Source organism: Bubalus kerabau, chromosome 7, assembly GCF_029407905.1.
Source record: "Bubalus kerabau isolate K-KA32 ecotype Philippines breed swamp buffalo chromosome 7, PCC_UOA_SB_1v2, whole genome shotgun sequence".
In the NCBI taxonomy this organism is placed as follows: Eukaryota; Metazoa; Chordata; class Mammalia; order Artiodactyla; family Bovidae; genus Bubalus; species Bubalus kerabau.
In genome coordinates, this window is record NC_073630.1 from 76079927 (window position 1) to 76105599 (window position 25673).

Genomic DNA, 25673 nt, shown 5'->3' on the forward strand with positions numbered 1-25673 from the left:
TGCTGCAGTCCATGGGGTGGCGAAGAGTCAGACACAACTTGGCAACTGAACAACAATAATATACAGAAAAGTTGTTAAGTGAGTAGATCCCCTTAAGTCTAGTAGAATGGCCATCATCAAAAAGATGAGATAACAAATGCTGCCTTGGATATAGAGCAAAGGGAATCTTTGGTACTGTTGGTGGGATTGTAAATTGGTACAAAATTTTCATTACAAGGAGAATTTTTTTCTATTTATTGTATAAATATGAGATGATGGATGTTAACGAAATCTATTGTAATCATTTCATGATATGTGCAAATCATTATGCTGTACAATTTATACAGGGATGTTTGTCAATTATTTCTCAATAAAACTTGAAAAATAATATTTTTTTTTTAAGAGGGGGATTACATGGTAAAGAAGTTAACTCTCTAAGCAGATATAATGATCCTAAACGTAAGTGTATGTTCTTTGAAACAGACTTCAGTTCAGTCGCTCAGTGGTATCTATGACCCCATGGACTGCAGCCCGCCAGGCTTCCTGTCCATCGCAAACTCCCAGAGCTTGCTCAAACTCATGTCCATCCAGTCGGTGATGCTATCCAACCATCTTATCCTCTCTCGTCCCCTTCTCCTCTTGCCTTCAATCTTTCCCAGCATCAAGGTCTTTTCCAATGAGTCAGTTCTTCGCGTCAGGTGGCCAAAGTATTGGAGCTTCAGCTTCAGCATCAGTCCTTCCAATGAATAGTCAAAACTGATTTCCTTTAGGATTGACTGGTTTGATCTTCTTGTAGTCCAAGAGACTCTCAAGAGTCTTTCAACACTACAGTTCTGACTTAACACCACAGAAACACTTCAAGGAGGCAAAAACAGTAGGTCAGGAGCCCGCCCCTCTTCTCCTTTTCAACCGCTTCTCATTTCTCCCGGGAGGAACCCGGGTGGGCCCAGCAGCTTGGAGTGTCCCCTTGGCAACCTGAGAACGCGCAGAGAGGGGCCCAGGGGGCGGGGCTTGTCGGGCGGTGGCCGCAAGCGGGTTTGGCTCGCTGGGGCTGGGCGCGGGCCGCCCGCATCCTCTTCCATCTTCTGGAAGGTGACTGGCGTCCGGCAGTCAAGCAGCGGGAGCTTCTGGGCCCCCAATGGAGAGCCAAGAGTTTTCCGGTCCTTCTGGGCTGTCCGATGGGCACCACACGGCAGAAACATCCGCTCTCTCCGAAGCCCTCCAGAAGCCCCTTGTCAGGATATTCGACAAGTACAAGCAGCTAGAGGAGTCTGAGGAGGCGGGGTTTTCCGAGGAGGCCGACGAGCAAGACCAGCGAGGCGAGTCCGAGGAGTATGCAGAGTCCGAAGAGATCCCCAATCACCCCAAGGCCTATGAGCTCTACCAATCCTATGAGTCCCACAAGCCTCTCAAACCCCATGCACCTTACGAGCCCCATGCGCCCCGTGAGGTCCGCAAGCTCCGCGAGCCCCGAAAGCCCCAGGGGCCCCCTGTTTCCCGCGAGCCCCATAAGTCTCAAGAAATCGAGTTGCTTTCTAGAGCCGGCGTAATGGTCTCCCCATCTCTGCTGATGAGACTCCCGCCACAGATTCCGCCGTCTTCCCTGAGCGGTAGGTGTTGGGGTCTCTCCGGGGCACTGAGCAACCCAACCGCATCTAGACCTGGGGGCTCTAATGGGAAGGTTTGTCTGCAAGGGCGCATTTTGATTTAAAGGAAGGCGATACTTAGGTCATTTACCTACTGCTTTTCAGTGCCCTGTCTTTGGACCTAAAGAAGCCCTGACAGGAAATCGAGACTCTTGTTAATGAAAAATCTCCTTTCTGCCCTCTATCCACCTGGTGACTTACTAGCAAAGAGTACATTCACTAAGTGTTTACTATATGCTCAGTCTTCACCAGGTTCACAAGATAACAGGGCTGATGGGATTTTGGGGTATAAACATCCAGCTCACTTACCGCCTCTCATTGATGACTTTACCCAGAACAATTCTTATCCACGCTGGGCTTCCAGTCTCTTGGCTGACCATGTTTTATCTCATGTTCTTCTTGACTTTTCTTTATCAGTCTGGATTCTATGGTCTGTCATTTCAGTTGCTTACTCACAACATCTTCCACCACCCCACTGGCTCTCTAGGAAAACCTCAATTTTGGTTAAGCCCAACCAACCACCCTTTGCCTACACCTGAGCAGCTGACTCTTTCTGTACAAAATCACACAGCCCTACTGACTGCTTTTATTTCAGTTTCATGACAACAGATCTCAGCTGGTCACTTGGCACTGCCTAGCAAGCCCATTTTATTCACCTAGCAAATTAGTTCCCCTCCTTGGAAGAAAAGTTATGACCAACCTAGATAGCATATTGAAAATCAGAGACATTACTTTGCCAACAAAGGTCCGTCTAGTCAAGGCTATGGTTTTTCCAGTGGTCATATATGGATGTGAGAGTTGGACTGTGAAGAAGGCTGAGCACCGAAGAATTGATGCTTTTGAACTGTGGTGTTGGAGAAGACTCTTGAGAGTCCCTTGGACTGCAAGGAGATCCAACCAGTCCATTCTGAAGGAGATCAGCCCTGAGATTTCTTTGGAAGGAATGATGCTAAAGCTGAAACTCCAGTACTTTGGCCACCTCATGCGAAGAGTTGACTCATTGGAAAAGACTCTGATGTTGGGAGGGATTGGGTGCAGGAGGAGAAGGGGATGACAGAGGATGAGATGGCTGGATGACATCACTGACTCAATGGACGTGAGTCTGAGTGAACTCTGGGAGTTGGTGATGGACAGGGAGGCCTGGCGTGCTGCGATTCATGGGGTCGCAAAGAGTTGGACAGGACTGAGTGACTGAACTGAACTGAACTGAATCTGTGAGAAGATGTCTAAATGTCTTCTTTACATCTCCTCCAGCCTTCACATCTTTGACTCCAAACAGCTGAAGACTTTGCCTCACACTTGAGAAAATAGAAGCAATGTCATTAACTCCCTTATTTTCTTACCACTAATCTATTGCCTTTCTTGAATCTGCATCCATGGATTCTGTCTCTTCTCATACTGCAGGGAAGAGTCACACCTCTTTCTATGAGAAGCAAATCTTCCACATGTGCTTTGGAGCCCACTCTTGTCTCCTGAAGAACTTTGTTCCAGCAATTATTCCCCTCTCTCCTACAGGATCAATTTCTCCCTTTCTAATGAATCAGACCCATGAGCATACACATACACTCTAGAATCTTCTGTCTTGAAGTAACCCTTAACCTCAGGTCTTCTTCAGACCTTCCTCCTTCAATCAGCTCCATTTTTCTGCAAGTCATTGCAGAGCTTGTCAAAAGAGTTGTCTGTACTCACTGACTCCTTTTTCTTGCCTGTAATTCTTCCCTCAACCCATGTAGTCAGGCATCTTTCTTATCCACTCCACTGAAACTGCTCTAGTTGACTGCCTTTCTGTCCACTGCCAACCCTGTTGTCATGCATGGAGATTTCAGTATCCATATAGGTGATCCATTTGGCTTCTTAGTTCTTTGACCTCTTCACCTTGAATGACGGGATCTTTCACCCCATCTTAGACATCCACCGCACTGGATTTTGGTAATGCCAATTGCTGTACCATTTCCAAAATATCTATTTCAAGCACTCTAATCACTTCCCATTTTTCAAGTTCATTTACTCTGACTTGTACCCTCTCAATTCTTCAGCTTCAAAGGGACCTCTAATCCATTGATGCTATCAACTGTTCATTATATATCACTCACTACCTTATGTCTTTTTGTCTCTCCTTTCTCACTTTACAGTCCATGGTCTACCAATGGAATCACTTCCTTGCAACTATTGGCTTCATTGTCTCTCCCTCTATCTTTCTTGATTATTTAAATCCAGTTCTTGGCTGCACTTGAAAAGATGAAAAAAAAAAAAAAAAAAAGAGAGAGAGAGAGGAAAAAAAACGAACAACTGTGTTGACTGGTCTTTAAATCCATGTCTGTAAACTTCAAGTGTGCTTTCAGTGGTGCTTAGCAATGATACTACATTTCCCTAATCAATTCATTATCTAACACGGAACCTACTAAACTACCAGGTTCTGTTATACTCTAGCTTTTCTTTTGTTAATAATAGACAAACTGTCTTTGTTCTTACCAGAGGCCATTCTCTCAACCTTTATGTTAGATCCTGTCCCACCTAACTTTAAGCTCTTTGCTCCTCTCTTTCCTGTATCATTTTATTTCACTCTCAACTGGATCATTCCTATCAGCACATGAACTTGCAGCAATAACTCCTAGCTTGAAGAAACCAAACCTCCCCTTAGCCTTGTGTATCCTTCCTGGTACCACTCCTATTCCATACTCCTTTTTAGAGAAAAAAAAAATCCTCAAAATAGTTGTTTATGAGTCATTATTTCCATGTTCTCTCTTCCCATTCTCTTGAGAACCTACTTAAGCTTTTATCCCCTCTACTTAGCTGAAGTTGCTCTAGTTGAGGTCACAGTGACCTCTGCTTGCCAAATTCAATGACTGATTCTTCATCCTCATCTTACTTGTTTGATACCTTCACTCCTTTTTTCTTGGAGGTCTTTCTTTATTTGACTGCTGGATGCCACTGCCTTCATCATTATCCTACCTCATCGATTGTTCCTGACTCAATTTCGTTTGTTAGATCATCTGTCTCTTCCCAGCCTCTCAGTTGAAGTGGGTGATGACTCGGTGCTCTCAGATTCTTTAGACTTTCCTTGTTCCCTAGGTAGTGTCATCCGTTCTAGCTTTAATTGTGTGCTGATGACTTCCCAAATTATCTCCAGCCTCAATTTCTTTCTTTCCAGAATTTTATAACCAGTTGTCTTTTAACATTCCTACTTGACTATCTAGTAGGAATATAAAATTTAACATATCCATAACTAAACTCTTACTTTTACCCCCAAACTTGATCTTCCTCCATTGTTCCCCATTTCAGCAAATGACACCACCATTCATTTATCCAGGTGCTCAGGTCAAAAACCTGGAGTCATTCTCAACACCTGATTTTCCTTTACACTTTGCCTCCAAGCCATTAGCAAACCCTGGTTTTGAAATATGTCATGACAATATCCATTCTTAACATCCAAGCCTTCACCACCTTTGTAAACCACTGTCATCTCTTGCTTGATCTGCTGCAGTAGCTTCTACTCTTGCCACATTCATGCATCCCCCACTCTATTCCCACCAGTTCATGCTTCATGTAGCAGTCTCAGGGATCCCTGAGAACATAAATTATACGCAAATTTTCTGCTCTCAGCTCTCCAGAGAGGTTCTCATGTCATACAGTTTGTAGTTGAAAGTCCTAAGCAGGCCTACAAGGCCTGATCTGACTGTCTCTCCAGCCTCCTGTCCCAACACTCTCCCCACTGTCTCTGCTCTCCAGCCACATGGGCCTCCTTGCTCCTAACTCAATTGTTTCACTTGCTTTTTCCTCTGTCAGCTTGCTCTTCTCTTAAGTATTTGTCACCTCCTTATAAATATGTACCAGATCACTCTGTCAAAAATGCTCTCTTTGAATCACTACAAATGACCCAATTTCATTCCTTTTTATGGCTGAGTAATAATCCACTGTATATATGTACCACATCTTCCTCAGCCATTCATTTGTCAGTGGACATTTAGGTTGCTTCCATGTCCTGTCTATTATAAATAGTGCTACAGTGAATATTGGGATACATGTGTCTTTAAATTATATAAACCCAACTTTCTTAGTGCTTACTCAGCTGCTAATGCTATCTTAATATAGATAAAATCAGGTGAAATGAAGCATATATTTGAAAATAGAGAAAAAAGCCACGAAAGTACAGACTGAGGGGTATGAGAGGAGACATAGCTTCATAGGTAGTTTGGGGAGGTGATATTTTTGAGCTCTAGTTTGCATGGAGGTCCCAGTTTTTGCTGTTGTTACATCAGACAGAAGAGCTTGGCCTCTTCTGCCTTCTCACCGGCAAGCAAAAGCCTTTCCCATACTCTCCCATCTCTTGCCCACATGACTCAGAGCTAAGACAGTGGGGAGCACAGTGTGAGGGAGCTGTGCCTAAGAGAAGATCAAAGAAGGATGAATAGTAGTAACGATTATATAGCTTAATCTGTCATGTCAAAGAACATCCCAATGTCTGTTTACATGGTCATACCCAGCATAGAACTCGACTACTTTAAGACCAATCTTCAAAATCATCATGTACCTAAAACAAGCACAAATTTTACTTCAGAAAGCTCTGAGAAGTAATGTAGGTTTTACTGGAGTATCTTCTAGGGAATTACATCGTCTCATACAGAGCAAAGCAGGCTAAAATGTTCTTGAGACACATCTCTTCCCAAGTCTCTGCCACCATGACAGCTGTTCCCCACAGACACCTTTCCTCTTCCTCTCAAGTGCCAGCTTGCCTCTCTCTTGCCCCATAGATCTGTTCTGAGAGGTGCTCCCTGCCTCTCAGATCCTTGATAGATCAGTGGTGTCCTGGTCACACCTGAAGGCTGAGCAGCTCAAACATGGGCTCCTTAAGAAGACGGGGTAGAGGGCAAGGTGGAGAATAGTTATACTTGGGTACCTCATCCTTTTCATGTTACAAACACTTACTGCTACACGCGGAAAGAATCCGGTGTAAGGAGTGCCCCAGTCCCCATCAGGGAACAGCCTTGATCATGCTTCCTCCCAGCAGATGGCAGCCTTCCCCAGAAGATGGTCTGGAGCACAAGCCAGCTCGTTCCATTTGCTGGCTTGTTGGCAACGTGAGCAGTGTAGTTTGTGTGCTATGGAATAAAATACAGATATCTAAAGGGCATAGTACAGCAATAACTTTCTGATTATCTCTTAAAGCGAGATGCTTTTCATCATCCTGCTCAGAATCCTTTCGGGGCTTCTTCCTGTCAGCCTTAGAATAAGAGGTTCCTCCAGGGCCCATCGTGATCTGACGGTGAAAGTTAGTCGCTCAGTCATGTCCAACTCTTTGCAAGTCTTTGGACTGTAACTCACCAGGGTCCTCTGTCCATGGGGTTTTCCAGGCAAGTGTACTGGAGTGGGTTGCCATTTCCTTCTTCAGGGGATCTTCCCAATCCAGAGATCAAACCCACATCTCCTGTGTCTCCTGCATTGTAGGCAGATTCTTAACCTGCTGAGCTAACATTGCTGCATGCAAACTCTTTAGTTGCTGCATATGGAATCCAGTTCCCTGACCAGGGATCGAACCCTGGCCCCCTGCATTGAGAGAAAGGAGTCTTAGCTACTGGGCCACCAGGAAGGTCCTTCTTGTATCACTCTGCAAAGTACTTTTTTATTTTCTTCCTGAATGGGAAACTTTATTTTGTTGGAGTAGTAGGCAGGGGTCCAGTCTTAGAACTTCTGAAATTGCATCTTGGTGCCAGCAGCCTTGGCGAACTCCATATTGAAGCACATTGTCTAGCTCAGAGGCCAGCACTCACCCACTGTGGTAATGTTGAGGATCCTGACATCCCTAAAGCAGGAGGAAAGGTGCATGGACATATTCTTATGGTACGAAGCTGTTGGTGCTTTTGGGTAGTGGAGATAGTCTCAGTGATGCCAGTGGTCCTCTGCATCTTCATCTTAGCCACTAAACATGATCCATGCTTGGATGGAGATGATACCATTGGAAAAGAAAGAGCATTTCTTCTGCATATAAGTACCCCCCAGGCTTCCTTTGGTGTATTGAAGACCAGACCAATGTTCTTGTTGTATCGTGGGACCGTCTTCTTGCCAGTTTCTCTAAGCAGGACCCTCTTCTTATTTTGGAAAATGATTGGTTGTGTTTCATAGGCATGCCCAGTCTGAATGTCTGCCATCTTCCTGGACACTTGAAAAAAGGCTCTGCAAAGTATTTTTGTCCTCAGCTTACAGAAGAGGAATCTGAGACTAGGTAGTTTGTCTGCAGGTGTGTAGTGGTGGGACCAGTGTTCAAAGCCCTGTCAGTTTGATCCAAAGCCTGGAATATCTCAGGGACTAGACTGGAGTGAGAGTGGGGATCAATGGGAGAGAAGAATGGTGGAAAAAAGTACTGTTGTTAATCTCTAGGAAAAAGGAGCTGGGAAATATTTTAGGGAGTGTTACTAGAGTCATGCTCAGGAAGGTCTACCCAAAGGATGGATTGGATGTGTACAATCCTGCCCTCGCCCCCAAAGAAATATGGCTGCTTGAACCCTGCTATGCCCGAGTCATGGCTCCAGCCACATTCTGGGGATTTCAATGCAAGCCCATACTTAGTAGAAGAGGGAGCTTGATGCTATTGGAAAGAGCACTAAACTAGGAGGTAAGAGATTTGGAAGTTACTTTTGGTCTTGTCATAGATGCATGTTTCCTTTCTAGTGAAATGAGATGCGTGAACTCATTCTCTACAGACACTTGTAAATGCTGAGAGTCTGGATGTTAATACAACTGCTTAATTTGATACAGCAAGGTGTTGCCACAGTGAGATTACTATAGATTCTTGAATATAAGGAAAGAAAAAATTCTGGCCAATTTGAATAGATAATCTTTTAGGGAGAAAGACAGAATAGACAAACGTTTGTTTAGAATTGTGTTAACTTCGCTATACCTATAAAATTAAAATAACATTGAAATCAATGATATAATTTAGAAAGTTATTTCTAATGTCATATTTCATAGAAAAACAGTTTTATTCAACTTTTTCACTTACATGCTTAATACCACTATGGTTACCTCTTGACTAATTTAACGTTTTTCCAGAAGAATCATTTTTATCTCTACAGCTTTATTATAGAAATATTCAAATGCACCCAAAATAGAGAATGTTATAATACACCCCCATCTAGGTTTAATATTTATCATTTTGCTAATCGTTTCATCTAGGCATTCTCCTGCCAACCCTTCCTACTGTACACACACACGTGGGCACATGCACAAGTGTACACACACACACACACATTTTGGGGCTTCCTGTAGGACAAATTATTTTAAAGAAAATACTAGACAGCATGTCATTTTGCCCATTATATCTTGTATGCCTTTCTAATTACTAAGGACTTTTTTAAAAAAATGTAAGTATCATGTCATTATTTGCACTTCAAATCTACAATTATTATTTAATACCATCTAATACCCGTTAGAGATACCAAGGGAACATTTCAGGCAAAGATGAGCTCGATAAAGGACAGAAATGGTATGGACTAACAGAAGCAGAAGATATTAAGAAGAGGTGGCAAGAATACATAGAAGAACTGTACAAAAAAGATCTTCACGACCAAGATAACCACGATGGTGTGATCACTCACCTAGAGCCAGACATCCTGGAATGGGAAGTCAAGTGGGCCTTAGAAAGCATCACTACAAACAAAGCTAGTGGAGGTGATGGAATTCCAGTGGAGCTATTCCAAATCCTGAAAGATGATGCTGTGAAAGTGCTGCACTCAATATGCCAGCAAATTTGGAAAACTCAGCAGTGGCCACAAGGCTGGAAAAGGTCAGTTTTCATTCCAATCCCAAAGAAAGGCAATGCCAAGAATGCTCAAACTACTGCACAATTGCACTCATCTCACACCCTAGTAAAGTAATGCTCAAAATTCTCCAAGCCAGGCTTCAGCAATACGTGAACCGTGAACTTCCTGATGTTCAAGCTGGTTTTAGCAAAGGCAGAGGAACCAGAGACCAAACTGCCAACATCCACTGGATCATGGAAAAAGCAAGAGAGTTCCAGAAAAACATCTATTTCTGCTTTATTGACTACGCCAAAGCCTTTGACTGTGTGGATCACAATAAACTGTGGAGAATTCTGAAAGAGATGGGCATACCAGACCACCTGACCTGCCTCTTGAGAAATCTGTATACAGGTCAGGAAGCAACAGTTAGAACTAGACATGGAACAACAACTGGTTCCAAATAGGAAAAGGAGTATATATTGATATATATATCAAGCCTGTATATTGTCACCCTGCTTATTTAACTTCTATGCAGAGTACATCATGAGAAACTCTGGGCTGGAAGAAGCACAAGTTGGAATCAAGATTGCTGGGAGAAATATCAATAACCTCAGATATGCAGATGACACCACCCTTATGGCAGAAAGTGAAGAGGAACTAAAAAGCCTCTTGATGAAGGTGAAAGAGGAGAGTGAAAAAGTTGGCTTAAAACTCAATATTCAGAAAACGAAGATCATGGCATCTGGTCCCATCACTTCATGGGAAATAGATGGGGAAACAGTGGAAACAGTGTGAGACTTTATTTTTGGGGGCTCCAAAATCACTGCAGATGGTGACTGCAGCCATGAAATTAAAAGACACTTGCATGACAAACTTAGCATATTAAAAAGCAGAGGTGTTACTTTGCCAACAAAGGTCTGTCTAGTCAAGGCTATGGTTTTTCCAGTGGTCATGTATGGATGTGAGAGTTGGACTGTGAAGAAGGCTGAGTGCTGAAGAATTGATGCTTTTGAACTGTGGTGTTGGAGAAGACTCTTGAGAGTCCCTTGGACTGCAAGGAGATCCAACCAGTCCACTCTGAAGGAGATCAGCCCTGGGATTTCTTTGGAAGGACTGATGCTAAAGCTGAAACTCCAGTACTTTGGCCACCTCATGTGAAGAGTTGACTCATTGGAAAAGACTCTGATGCTGGGAGGGATTGGGTGCAAGAGGAGAAGGGGATGACAGAAGATGAGATGGCTGGATGGCATCATTGACTCGATGGACATGAGTCTGAGTGAACTCCGGGAGTTGGTGATGGACAGGGAGGCCTGGCGTGCTGCGATTCATGGGGTCGCAAAGAGTCGGACACGACTGAGTGACTGAACTGAACTGAACTGAATACCCGTTAAATATTTAAACTTCCTTAATTGTCTCTGCCTGCAATGCAGGAGACCTAGGTTTGGTCTCTAGGTGGGGAAGATCCCCTGGAGAAGGAAATGGCAACCCACTCCAGTATAGTTGCCTGGAGAGTCCCATGGACAGAGGATCCTGGTGGGCTACAGTCCAGGGGGTCACAGAGAGTTGGAACAACTGAGAGACTAATTTTCACTTTTAGTTGTCTCAAAACTGTATTTTTACAGCTGGTTCATTCTAATTAGGCCTCAAACAAGGGTCACATGGCTCTTCTCTGTCACTCTTTAACACTAACTCTAATCCTCTCTCCCCTTTTAAAACACACTTGTTAGAAAAATTGGATGAAATATCCCATATTCTGAATTTAATTTGTTTTTTTTTGTGATGTCTTTAACTTGTTCTTTTAGCTCCTCTGTTTCTTGCAAAGCATATAGACTGAGAGACTTACTTAGATTGAAACTAAATTGTTTTGAGCAAGAATTTTTCATAGGTGGTGCTGACACAGAGTGCCAGGCTCTCCCATTTGTGGTGATTCTCAGGTTGACAAGTGAGTTCAGATGAGGCTGGCTCCATCCCTCCTTGGTAAAGCTCCTATCCACATTTCAGCAACCAGTTTCAGTTTTTGCCTAGATTCCATCATAGCATTAGGGATAAGACAGGTCCCTTTTGGATCTGTGTTTGATGCTGTTCCTGGCTATTGTTAGGAACCCATTCATGTAATGTAACAGAACTCTTAAAAAATTCATTCTGTAGCTGTACTTTTATCTTCACAATACAATCACCTCATTCTTTGTGTTTTGTCTTTCTTTTTGCTTTTTAAAATGATATCCAACATCCAACGCTTAAGATTATAAAATTATATCACCAAAATAGTATTAAATCTGTTTTAAATTTCTTTACCTCTTCCCGCTTTCGTAAAATACAGATTCAAACTTAAATTGTATGGAGAGCTCTATAATTATTCCATTCTATCATTAACTGAAATTATTTCAGGCTGCTGTGTTTTTGTTTGCCATTTCTTTGTTGGGAAAATAAAGTAATTGAGGAAGTGCTTCCTAAGATGAGTTCTTACAAGGACTTGCATGTAAGGTAACCTCTTTTCTGAGAAATAATTTTTGGGAACAAAATCTAGCCTTATATTCAGTTATTATGATACTTTACTGAAAACTTCTTATTTTTTTAAAAATTTATCTTAGTTTCATGTAATATATATATCAAAAATAAAATTTGAAGAAGGAAAAATCTAAGAAAATAAGATTTTCTTTATCTTATCATTATCAAGTCTTATAATTTATTTAATGTGTGTGTATATAAAACCATTGAGAGACCTCACAAGAGAAGTTTCTTTCAGATTCCATATTAGGAAAAGTTTACGGCTTTTGCTTTCAGTGGTAAAATGTTCAGATATAATGGTACATGACTTTATTTTACATTCTTCATTTTGTATTTTTATTTCCCTTCTTCGTCCACCTTTTTTCTACCTGTTTTCCTGAATTTTTCATCTTAGATAATATCCTGTTATGTGTTTATGTAAGCAATCGCAAATCCTTTTAGAAATGAGGGGGAGGGTATAAAGGCATAAAGAAATCAGTGAAAATACATGTTAATACAGGTTCACAATTAGGTTCTCATTGCATTAATATTACTTTTCATAGTTGGAACCCTTAACAGTAAATTATTTAAACTTTACAATTACTCAAACTTAATAGTTACTTAAACTTTTTCTTTACTTATAGAAATTTAAAGCAGAATCCTAATTTAAAAATTTTTAGTATTCCTCTGGGTCATCCCAGTGCACCAGCCCCAAGCATCCTGTGTCATGCATCAGACCCGGACTGGTGATTCGTTTCACATATGATATTATACATGTTTCAACAGAGGGATGGTATGGGGAGGGAGGTGGGAGGGGGCTTCAGGATGGGGAACACATGTGCACCCGTGGCGGATTCATGTTGATGTATGGCAAAACCAATATAATGTTGTAAAGTAATTAGCCTCTAATTAAAATAAATAAATTTATATTTAAAAAAAGAAAAGAAAAATTTTTTTAGCATTAATTATTTAATTTTCCCAAGATTGAACAGTTGAGTAAGTAACAAAACTGGGGTTTGAGCCGTGTCTGTCTGATGTCAGACCACACCCACTTTCCTTTACCCTGAACACTCCAGACGGTAGAAAATGTTATTTCAGAGCTCCCAGATATGGTTAGAAACTCCCCAGGAGAAACTGGAACAATTTGTCCTAAAGAGGCCTACTATAATAGGCCTTAGGATAAGGCCTATATTTGCCCACATTAAAAAAGAACTTCTAAACATGAATTTTAATTTGCTTCCATTTCGTCTGTTTTGGATAATACAGGTGTATCCAGATTTTTACTGCTGAAGATACCACCATTAACATTTTTGTGCATAAGTCTTTGCCCACACTTGTAGTTACTTCTTTAGAGGACTAAAGAAAGTGCTCTGAAGTACTTCTAAAGTACTCTAAAGTACTTCTATTTTAGAAGTAGAATTAGGTTAAGGAAGGTAAGTATTGCTGACTCATATACCAAATTATTTTTCACAAAATGAACTAATTTAAATATCCACCAGCAGCATGGAAGTACTTACTTCATCTGATGCTTCCAGCATTGTTATCCTTTGTAAAAACTTTTTGCTAATGTGATAGTTTTTTTAAAATCTCATTCTTTATTTGCATTGTTTTGATTACAAGCAAGTTTGAACTTTTTATGTTTATTAGCCCTTCATATGTCTTCCTCTTCTTTGAACTCCTCTTCTTTGTCTGTTTAACTTTTGAAACCTTTTTAGTGTTTTTCTTATTCATCTGTACTTTTATACTCTTCAGATATTAAGACTTTATCATTTTGTTACTACATATTTCTCCCAATTTTTGTTTTCTAAGGTTTATTTTTTGACACATTTTAAGTTTTAAATATTTTAATCTGTATGTTTCCTCTCTATCTTTCATCACCTTTAATGCAGATTAAAATAGTAGATATTCTCTTATTTTTACTCTAATTCAATTTTTTAAAAAGAAAAAATTTAACTATTTGATTTACTTGTGGTTTGCTTTGGTAAACTGTGGTTTGATTTACTGTGGTTTACCAAAGTAAACCACAGTGCTGTGCTTAGTCTCTCAGTCATGCCTGACTCTTGCTACCCCATGGACTGCAGCCTGCCAGGCTGCTCTGTCCATGGTGATTCTCCAGGCAAGAAGACTGGAGTGGTTGCCATGCCCTTCTCCAGGGATCTTCCCAACCCAGGAATCGAACCCAGGTCTCCTGCATTGCAGATGGATTCTTTACTGTCTGAGCCACTTTGGCCTTTCCCCCAAATAGCTATTTTTCCTAGTCCCTTTGTTTATTGATTTGTAATGGCTATTTTTAACCATATCTTTTATTTTTAAAAAACTTATTTATTTGGCTGCCATGGGTCTTAGTTGCAGCTTGGGAATCTTTTAGTCTTCTTTGCAGCATGCTGGTCTTTTTTAGTGGCATGTGGAATCTTTTAGTTGTGGTGTGTGGGAATATCTTTGATTCTTATTGAATCTTATTTTTGCTTTTCCTTTTCCTTTTGCAGATCCTGGTCCTTGCGACTTTGTAAGGAAACGGTAAGAGTATAGATATAGCACTATTTTCCCAGACTTTACTAGCTGAAAGGGGCACTCAATCTGGGGCATTTGAAGTGAAAGCCTATCTTGGGGGTTTTGAGAAGATTCCTGTTCTTTCCCTATGTCGTAAGGCCCTTTTCTAGGGGCAATTCCCTTGGGAAAAGGAAAGAAGAGAGAGAAAGTGGTTAAGATAGAGATGTAGGAGAATTCTCGCTCAGGGCTTACTTGTCGCTCAGTGCTGTGTGTGTCACTTAATAGGGCTGAACCTAGAGGTTCAAGTCCCTAAAGGCACGTGGGGTTCTGCCCTGACCATCTCATGTCACAGATTTTGTGAAGTTCCATGTTAGTGTATCTCAATCTCCTCTTGCCTCTAATTCAAAATTCAGTAGCAAATGAAATTCCAAGAAAGTGCCGTCTGTGAAGAAAAAGAAATGTGTGTGTGTGTACATGCAGTGTGTACACTAGATGTCTCCTGAAGATAGATGCTTATTCTTGATTTGGTTAAGATATATTTAGAAGAGGTAGTAGAATAAAATCATTCAAGGGAAAATACCAAAGGTTCATATCGATGAGAAGTAAATAATACCAGATTTTATTTTTTCACTCTTTTAATAAGTACTTTGAAATTATTCATATTGTTATTGTTTACCATCTACATTTATTGTTATTGGTTGGACTTAGTTTGCATTTTCTAAGTACTATATTTTCTAGTTGTTTTTTCCTCACCTCTTTTAGGCATTAAATACTGCTGCCTTATTTTTATGTACTACTTTGCTGTTTAAATTTTATTTTCTCACAAGAATCCTGAGAAGTTGATAGGGTGGATATAATCAACTAGATTTTCTGAGAGAAAGTGAAATTCAGAGTAATCATGTCACTTTTGTAAGATGACTAGGCAGCAAATCTGGTAGAACTAACCTTTACTGAGTATTACTGAATATCCACTTAAAATACCAAGTTACTGCAAATAAATGCATGCCAAGTGAGCAGACTCTCCTATTACTAAATAGACAGTGAAATCATTTACATCTGGAAAGTTTTTTTACTTAAAAAAAGACTGTGAAGAGTGTTTCTTTAAGTGTTTCTGTTTTTGTTGTTATATTGTTTCTTGCTTTCATTTGATTGGTTAATTTGGTTTGACTCTGACAAAATTTTGTTCTGTATTATCCATGCCTGTCCCAATTCTCTAAATAATCTTGTTAAACAAACGTGCTGTACCTGATGGTTTTAAAGGAAATATTTAGTATAAGCAAAATATACACGGGTGTTCAGTCACTCAGTCATGTCCAACTCTTTGCAACCCCATGGATTGTAGCCCCCGCCAGGCACCTCTATCCATGAGATTTTCCAGGCAAGAATACTGGAGTGGGTTGCCATTTCCTACTCTAGGATAAGCAAAATAATCAAGTGTAAAAGAGTATTCTGACCGAAAGACAGAATTATTTGGATTACCCCATCAATTCAGACATGAAATTGTTTCCTAATTGTTGTTATATAAACATATACTTATTGCTCTGCTCCTAAGGTAAGAATTTCCAAAATTTTGTTAGCTATTGGCAAACTACAGGAGATTAATTATCAGTGAAGACATGGAACAGCAAAGTAATCCTCATTAAAAAAGAAATCTGCCTTCAAGAGTTCAGATCCCTCCACCACATTCTTTTGTTTCTGCACAGGATCACGAGTAGATGTTGTACGGTCATGTAATACTTGAGAGAGAAGGCAAGCCTGCATTAAGATGAAGAGATGTAGGTTGACAATGCACAATAAGTGAATGAAAAGGAGAGATTAGTCAGACCTTCAAGATTAGCAAGAGTTAATGAGATCATTTCCAATTAAAGTAACAGTACAGTTTAACTATCTATATAAATAAATGGAGAAACTGTCAGTAGTCTTATACATAAAATGATGCATTAAAATAATATTATTTAGGTGGTGAAGAAAAGGTAGAAAGGGAAAAACCTGGCTTAGAGGTGATGATGGAGCCAGGAGCTAAATTGCCTGCAAAGATTCATATATAAGAATGTCTGCACTATAGTTTGCTTTTTCTTCCACCTAGCCATCCTCTCTGAAAAGTTGGTTCAGGCCATCATAGTAGGGTTCGAACAGTGCTTGCACAGCAAAATCATTTTTTTTAATTGAGTAAGGGTGTAGTTTTTTTTTCCCTGGCAGTGGACAGTATCTTCATTATTTCTAGACAATAGCAGACATAGCTTGGGTCAGGGTGCATTGTATCAAGTACATATGTGTGTGTTCAATCACTCAGTCGTGTCCAACTCTTTGTGACACCATGGACTGTAGCCCACCAGACTCCTCTGTCCATGGGACTTTTCAGGCAGGAATACTGGAGTGGATTGCCTTTTCCTTCTCCAGAGGGAGATCTTCCCCACAGAGGGATTGAACCTGTGTCTCCAGCATCTCCTGCCTTGGCAGATGGACTCTTTACCACTGAGCCACCTAGGAAGTCCATCAATTACATATCAGACCTCAAACATTTAACTGCTGAAGAATCTTTTGGTTATCTCAAACCACCATCACAATCTCATGTCTGGAAAGATTTGTTATTATTGTTCATTAACTTCTGCTGAGGATAGACATAATTAATCACATAGTTTCAGATAGCTGCAAAGGAGTCTGGAAAATGTAAAGGAACACATGGATACTTGGGGACCACAAACTGTCTCTGCTCTAGGTGGATTCAGGATAGTCAGGGAAGTCCAAGGGAGCAGAATAGAGCAGGATGGAGGTTGAGTGGTACCCAAAGTATATTTTGCCTGTTTCATAGTTTACCTGAAGCCACAAATTCTGTCTGAAATTTTCCTGTACAGTCTCTTCAACATCTAGTGCTATCAAACATTTACAAATTTACTTTCTATGAAAATTGAGGGTTTTTGCCATTAAGTGTACATCTTACTTGGATTCTTCTGGAGACAGTACAGTCTTGGTTATATTGTGTATTTATTATCTTTGTTTTATTGTATAGTATATTTTTAATGATTTTAAAAGTGAGAATTTGGGGTTCACAATATTTTTTAATACTTTTAGCTTTTTTTAGCACTCTTCAAATCCTGTATAATAGGACCTTGGTTTTTATTTCTCCATCAGATGAGATTTGTTTGATTACATCTAATGTAAACATACTTGTTAAGCATCCTCATTGAATTAATCTGCTGGTATTTGTTAGTTCTTTTTCTAGGAAGAGAATTCAAGATCTTTCTAGGCCTAAGAAACAATGGCGAGCCCCAGATAGGTAAGGTAATATTATGTAGTCTTGTTTGTGATGATTATTCCTTACAGTCAATAAGTGTTATTTTTACCTGCCACTTACTCTGCATCCTAGCCCCTCTGTGCTCATCTGGAGCCACTGAATCAGTACTGTCACCTCAGCTGAGTCAGCACATGGAAAGCGAACCTTAGGTCAGTAATTCTCAAATTTGTCTGCACACTGGAGTCATCTGGAAAATTTAAAAGCTACTGATGCTTGACTCACTTGGCCTGGGGCACAGTCTAGACTTCAGGAGTGTTAAAGACTCCCCAGATGATCCTAACAGGCAGACAGGTTTGAGAATCACTGTCCCAGGGCATTATTCTACACGCACGTGACACACTTGTGTCCATCCTCCAAGTTCGGGTTTGCCACTTCTCACATCTGGTCCTGTGTCTCTAAGCCTCTGCCGAGAGCATGCCTGTTCTCTGGGGTCTCCAGCAGGCTGGACCCACTGGCTTTCCACTCTTGGTCACAGGATGTCCCCTTTTCTTTCTTGGTTCCTGAACAAAGCCTGATTTTTTCCCTAATCCATTGCTCTTTTATCTTCTAAATTAATGGATTTTATTTTTTAAAACAGTTTTAGACTTACAGAAAAACTGAAGTACAGAGAAAGTTTCTGTATTACCACCCCTCCTCTAGTTTCCCCTATTATTAACATTATTAACTTGCATTGAAAAGTGACAGTTCAGTCGCTTAGTCGTGTCTGACTCTTTGCGACCCGTGGATCGTAGGCTACCAGGTTCCTCTGTCCAGGGGATTTCCCAGGCAAGAATACTGGAGTGGGTTGCCATTTCCTTCTCCAGGGGATCTTCCCGACCCATGGATCGAACCCAGGTCTCCCACATTGTAGGCAGACACTTTACTGTCTGCCACCAGGGAAGTCTAATAACTTGCATTAGTGTGGTACATTTGTTACAGGTAATGAACAAATATTGAACATTATTATTAACGAAAGCCTATAGTTTACATTAGGGTTTACTTTTTGTGTTGTACCGTTCTCTGAGTCTTGACAAATGCGTAACGTTGTGTATTCACACTATATTATTTTACAGAATAGTTTCACTGCCCTAAAAATTACCTATGCTCCACCTATTGATCCCTCTCCCTCTTTCCCTTCTCTCCAAACCCCTTGCAACCACTGATCTTTTAACTGTATCTGTAAGTTTACCTTTTCTGGAATGTTATGTAGTGTCGGAATTGTACAACATATAAATTTTCAGACAGGCTTCTTTCACTTAGCAAAATGCCTTCAGTGTTCCTCCATGGCTTTTCATTAATAGTACATTTCTTTTTAGCATTGAGTAATATTCCATACTCTGGATGTACCGTAGTGTATTCACTTACCGAAGGACATGTTGGTTACCTCTGACTTGGTGCAATTATGAATAAACCTGCTGTAAATAGTCATATGCAGGTTTTTGTGTAGATAAAGGTTTTCAGCTCATTTGGGGAAAGACCTTGGAATACGATGACTGGATCACATGGTAAGACTATGAGCTTGGCTTTGTGAGAAGCTGCAAAACTGTCTTCCAAAGCATCGGTACCGTTCCTGCCACCAACGAATGAAAGTTCCTGTTGCGTCACATCTTCCCCAGCATTGGTGTTATCAGTGTTTTCTATTTTAGCCCTTTTAATAAATGTGCAGAGGTGCCTCATTATTTTAATTTGCAGTTCCCTAAGGACATGATGTTGAGCGTATTACATATGCTTATTTGCCATCTGTGTATCATCTTCTCTAAAATGTCTATTCACATCTTTTGTCCATTTTTTAATTGGGTTGTTTGTTTTTTATTTTTGAATTTTAAGAGTTCTTGAAATCCCAAGCCCCAGTGGGATGGTATCTGGAGGAGGGGTCTACAGGAGTTAATTAGATCTGACCACCTGGCACAGTGCTTCACCCAAGGTGAGGTCACAGTGTGGATAAGCGATGTGCTCATTTTATGATGATCTTACTGTAATTACAGCATCCATTACATGATGGCAGAAACAACTGTCTCTAATAGATTCATTTTTGGTCATCACCTTTTAAGACAGTAGATAAAACAGTCTTGTTCTTGTTTTAACTTCCATAAGTAGTTTATCAGCTCCTGATGCCTGGAAATTGTAAAATTTTATAATAGAGATAGTTCTTGAAGTGAAGTAAAATCAATAGAGAAGCCACCAAGAGCCATTTCTAAGATGTCAATTATCAGTGAATTTTCTTACCATTTCTTTTCCTGTTTTTTAACAGAAAACTGTTTTGGGGAAATCAAGATCCTATTCGCCCTGTTTCCCGGAGTGCTTTGAAGGCTCAAATGACCCAAAGATTAGAGAATCTTGCCCAGCCTAAGGAAGTCTCCCACCGATATGTACCTAACAGGTTAGTATTTGTGTATTACCAGGTTATGTGTTTTCAGAAACACAAAATTTACTAAAGATTAGGGATTCTATATCCATTTCCAATCTGGTGCTACAGCAAAACTTTTCCAGAGCAATATCTAATATTTAGCTACTGCAGACTTGTATTATACCTTATAGTTTCTTGGCTTATCATGATTTTGATTTTTTAATAAAATGAGGGTGTTATGCAAGGATATGTACCATAGATGGGCTTCCCAGGTGGTGTTAGTGGTAAAGAACCCAGCTGCCAATGCATAAGAGATGAGGGTTCAATCCCTGGGTTGAGAAGTTCTCCTGAAGGGCGTGGCAACCCACTCCAGTATTCTTGCCTGGAGAATCTCTTGGACAGAGGAGCCTGACGGGCTACAGTTCATAATGTCACAAAGAGTTGGGCATGACTGAAGCGACAGCACACATGCCATGTACAATATATAACACTATTGTGTTATATACTATATATAGTACAATATGTAACACTTATTTTATTCATGAAACTATGAATTTTGTATAGCACCTATGGGCTTGGTTATAATGAGTTAATTAGGGCATCTAAAAGTAATAATGTTGTTAAGACTTTTGATGCCCTTTGCAAATTTGTTTTCATTGGATATTTGTTGAATGACTGGACTTTCCTAGTTGGCGCTTTGAGGAAGGATGATAAGGTGTGGGGAGGATGGGTACAGGCATGAGGGAAGTTAAAGTAAAGAAAAAAGTGAAGATAACCATTATTTGAAGTTTGGTTTATATGATAATTGAGGTAGCCATTTCTCTACCTCCTTCAATATACAGTTTAGTTAAAAGTCAGCAAACTTTTTCTGGAAGGGGCCAGATGTAAAGTTGGCCATAAATTGTCTGCTGCAACTCCGAGAAAACACCTATAGACATATGTAAACAATTGTGCCTGTGTTCCAACAAAACTTTAGAATCTTTGCATCTATATTCATAAGATATTGATCTGTAGTTTTCTTCTAATGTCTTTCTTTTTGTAGTGTCTTTGTTTATGGAAGAATCAGTTGGAAAATGTATCAAATATATTACTTCTTTGTGGGCTCCTATTACACTATTAGGCTGCTTGGATTTGATCATTCAAATTCATGCCTGTTTCACTTACTTTCTCTTCTACAACTTGCAGGGTTCAATATTATTATAGCTGCGGCAGAGAGTCTGTAATCTGGGAGATCCCCTCTCCTGCACTGTTTTGCCAACCTTCCAAAAGGATCCAGAAGCTGGCACAGCCCAACAGATCCAAGAATGGGTACCTGATAGACAGGTAGAGTACTTTGAGAATCTCTGTAAAGTGTCATCTGATTTGGTGACTGTCACCATATTGTTGTTCTTATTTGAGTATATGCAGTTTCACAAAATAGAAGTCCACTTGGTTTTCAAAGGATCAGAGTGAAAAATCAAAAGTTTGCAGCAATTGTAGGTAATCAGAAGATCATCATCAATAATTACATTTGACTCAAATTGTAGTGAAGCTAAAATTCACACCATACTCACCATTGTCAGCCAATCAAAAATATTCAAATGAAACATTACAGGTTTTTGCAATTCATGTTCTCGTATGCCCCTTTGACTATAAATGCTCTTCCTTTTGCTTTAAATGCTTTATTTCTACTTGTCTTTAAAAGAACTCTGGGTTGGGAAGATCTCCTGGGGAAGGGAACAAGCTACCCACTCTGGTATTCTGGCCTGGAGAATCCCATAGACAGAGGACCCTAGAAGGCTACGGTCCATGAGGTCACAAAAAGTCAGTCATGACTGAGCGACTTTCACTTTAAAAGACAGCTTAGGTGATACCTGCCACATGAGAACTATGATTGTACTGAGGTTATTGGAAAAAATGTTAGGTTGTATTAGTGGAATATGTACAAGGTTCACATACAAGAGTGTGATACTACTACTGTGCACTACTTTAGAGCACGTTAGGTGTGTATGTCCACTCATGGATGTTATACCTTAGGAAACTGATAATAAATTTGAGACTATTCAGATGGGAATGAATAAGATGTTGAGTCTTCTGGAAAGTGTTATATGAATAATAGTTAGGAGAAATAATATGTTTAGCTTAGAGAAGACACCAAAGGAACAGTGATAACTATGTTTAAAAGGTGATGCTGCTAAGTCACTTCAGTCGTGTCTGACTCTGTGTGACCCCATAGACGGCAGCCCACCAGGCTCCCCTGTCCCTGGGATTCTCCAGACAAGAACACTGGAGTGGGTTGCCATTTCCTTCTCAAATGCATGAAAGTGAAAAGTGAAAGTGAAGTTGCTCAGTCATGTCCGACCCTCAGCATGGACTGCAGCCTACCAGGCTCCTCTGTCCATGGGATTTTCCAGGCAAGAGTACTGGAGTGGGGTGCCATTGCCTTCTCCTTAAAAGGTGATAGCTGGGTTTAAAAGGTCAGCATCTGAAAGAGGAAGGGAAAATCAAATTAAAATTACATAATGTTGATTCTAGAACTTGAAGTAGAAAAAGGAATTTATAGAGCAGCCAGCGTCACCTAAGTGTACAGAAATCTTTCTGATAGCCATTCACTGTGAAAAGTGTTTATCTGGAGAAATCAACTGCTATCTCCACCCAAACCCCTGAAAATGTTCAAGCACAAACAGGGATGATGACTTTATGTGGATTTTAAAAAAGATTTCTGCATTCAGGGAGTGGTTGAACTGGACAACTTGAGGCTTTTTCCATCATAAAATCCAGCAAAAGTGGCCCAGTTCCTCCACAAAATTTGCTTATTTATCAATTTATTCAATAAAATCTGTTAATTTAGTTAATATATACATGTAAATTTGGTAATTATAGATTTCAATCTATAAACTAAAAGAATACTTTTCTGTTACCAATTTTTGAGACATTTTTGATGTTTCATATTAACCTACAATACCTAACTGACATTTATAGGACAGTATACCCAATAACAGCAGAACACACATTCTTCTCAAATGTACATGAAATGTTCTTTAGGATAGATCATATATTAGGTCATAAAACAAATGTCAATAATTTGAGAAGAATTGAATTCATACAAAATTAGTTCTCTGACCACAGTGAAATGAAATTAGGAACCAATAGCAGAAGGGAAATTTTAAATATGTGAAATTAAATACCCTCCTAAACAAAAACAATGGGTCAAAGAATGAATCACTTTGATATTAATAAAAATGAAAACACAATATACCACAACTTATAGCTAAAATAGTGATTAGCAGGAAATTTTAGCTATAAATGCCTACATTAAAAAATAAAAGATTGAAAACCATAATTTAATCTTTCATCTTAAGAAATTACAAATGAAAATCAAGCTAATTCAAAAGTAGCTGCTGCTGCTGCTGCTGCTGCTAAGTTGCTTCAGTCGTGTCCAACTCTGTGCGACCCCATAGACGGCAGCCCACCAGGCTCCACCGTCCCTGGGATTCTCCAGGCAAGAACACTGGAGTGGGTTGCCATTTCCTTAATAAAGATCAGAGTAGAAACAAATAGGAACTAGGGAGATGGAGAAAAATCAACAAAATCGAACATTGGCTCTTTGAAAAGATCAACAACAATGACAAAAACACTTTGGCTAGACTTATCAGATCCTCTGGAGAAGGAAATGGCAACCCATTCCAGCATTCTTGCTTGGAGAATCCCATGGACGGAGGAGCCTGGTAGGCTACAGTCCACGGGGTCTCAAAGAGTCTGACATGACTGAGCGACTTCACTTCACTTCATTTCACTTCATCAAGACAAAAAGATTCAAATTACTAAAATCATGAAAGAAAGGAGCTTCCCTGGTGGCTCAGTTGGCAGAGAATCCACCTGCAATGCAGGAGACCCAAGTTCAACCCCTGGGTGGGGAAGATCCCCTGGAGAGGGAAATGGCAACCCACTCCAGTACTCTTGCCTGAAAAATCCCAAGGACAGAGGAGCCTGGTGGGCTATGGTCCACAGGGTTGCAAAGAGTCAGACACAACTTAGCAACTAAACCACCATGAGAGGAAGAAGGGACCTTTCTAAAGAATCATATGCAAAAGAAGAGTTACTACTATTGACCTTATAGAGATAAAAAAGGATTATAAGGGATTACTCTGAGCAATTATAAGGTCAACAGATTAGATAACATAAATGAAATGGACAAATTCCTAGGAAGACAAACTATTGAAACTTACTGAATAATAGAAAATCTCAAAAGACTCATAATAAGTAAAGAGATTTAATTAATAATTTTTAAAAACTTCCTACGATCAGCTCAGGAACAGATGCCTTCTATTGATAAACCTAGTGATGTTTGTAGAGAAGAACTAACACCAATCCTTCAGTTTCCTCCAAAAACGAGGTCATGAGATCCATATTATTCCTGACACCAAAACCAGGAAAGGTCATTACAAGAGAACAAAATGACAGACAATATCTCTTATATATGTAACAGTTCATACCAAAATACTACCAAACCAAGTCAAAATACACATGCAGCAGTCCATACCAGAATACTGGGAAAACAAATCTAACAACGTATAAAAACAATTATACACCATGACAAAGTTGAATTTGTTCCAGGAATATAAGAATATATTGAGTTCAGCATTCTGAAATCAATGTAGTACATCAAATAGAACAAAAAACCTTCTTCAAGAGATGGGAATACCAGACCACCTTATCTGCCTCCTGAGAAATCTGTATGCAGGTCAAGAAGCAACAGTTAGAACCAGACATGGAACAACAGACTGGTTCCAAATTGGGAAAAGAGTATGTCAAGGTTGCATATTGTCACCCTGTTTATTTAACTTATATGCAGAGTACATCATGCAGAATGCTGGGCTGGATGAAGCACAAGCTGGAATCAAGATTGCTGGGAGAAATATCAATAACTTCAAATATACAGATGATACCACCCTAATGGCATAAAGTGAAGAGGATCTAAAGAGCCTCTTGATGAAAGTGAAAGAGGAGAGTGAAAAAGCTGGCCTAAAAAAAAAAAAAATAAAATAAATAAAAAAGATCATGGCATCTAGTCCCATCACTTCATGACAAATAGATGGGGAAACAATGGAAACTGACACTTTCTTTTCTTGGGCTCCACAATCACTGCAGATGGTGACTGCAGCCTTGAAATTAAAAGACGCTTGCTCCTTGGAAGAAAAGCTATGACCAACCTAGACAGCATATCAAAAAGCAGAGACATTACTTTGCCAACAAAATTCCATCTAGTCAAAGCTATGGTTTTTCCAGTAGTCATGTGTGGATGTGAGAACTGAACCATAAAGAAAGCTGAATGCCGAAGAATTGATGTTTTTGAACTGTGATGTTGGAGAAGACCCTTGAGAGTCCCTTGGACTACATGGAGATCAAACCAGTCAATCCTAAAGGAAATCAGTCCTGAATATTCATTGGAAGGACCGCTGCTGAAGCTGAAACTCCAGTATTTGGCCACCTGATGGGAGGAACTGACTCATTGGAAAAGATCCTGATGCTAGGAAAGATTAAAGGCGGGAGGAGAAGGGGATGACAGAAGATGAGATGGTTGGATGGCATCACCGACTTGATGGACATGAGTTTGAGCAAGCTCTGGTAACGTACAGGGAGCCTGGCATGCTGCAGTCCATGGAGTTGCAAAGTCGGACACGACTGAGCTACTGAACTGAACTGAACTGAGCATGATTACCTGAATAGACTCA

The 25673-nt window shown here is 40.0% G+C and overlaps 1 protein-coding gene and 1 pseudogene across 1 annotated transcript; one reads left to right on the forward strand and one right to left on the reverse strand.

Annotated features, from left to right (window-relative positions):
- Positions 1-1007: 1007 nt before the first annotated feature.
- On the forward strand, positions 1008-24950 carry SPMAP2L (sperm microtubule associated protein 2 like). Its single transcript, XM_055588667.1, has 6 exons — positions 1008-1589; positions 14335-14365; positions 17550-17615; positions 19864-19992; positions 21145-21282; positions 24794-24950. Exons 1-6 carry the CDS (start codon positions 1118-1120, stop codon positions 24822-24824), a joined length of 867 nt encoding a protein of 288 aa, XP_055444642.1. The 5' UTR covers positions 1008-1117; the 3' UTR covers positions 24825-24950.
- Positions 7305-25673, reverse strand: part of LOC129657896 (40S ribosomal protein S11-like) — a 62718-nt pseudogene continuing 44349 nt past the window's right edge.

Coding starts and splice junctions, on each gene's coding strand:
- SPMAP2L (XM_055588667.1), top strand. CDS start 1,118: ATGGAGAGCCAAGAGTTTTCCGGTCCTTCTGGGCTGTCCGATGGGCAC. Junction 14,366..17,549: donor TGCGACTTTGTAAGGAAACG/GTAAGAGTATAG, acceptor GGTATTTGTTAG/TTCTTTTTCTAGGAAGAGAA. Junction 17,616..19,863: donor CAATGGCGAGCCCCAGATAG/GTAAGGTAATAT, acceptor GTTTTTTAACAG/AAAACTGTTTTGGGGAAATC.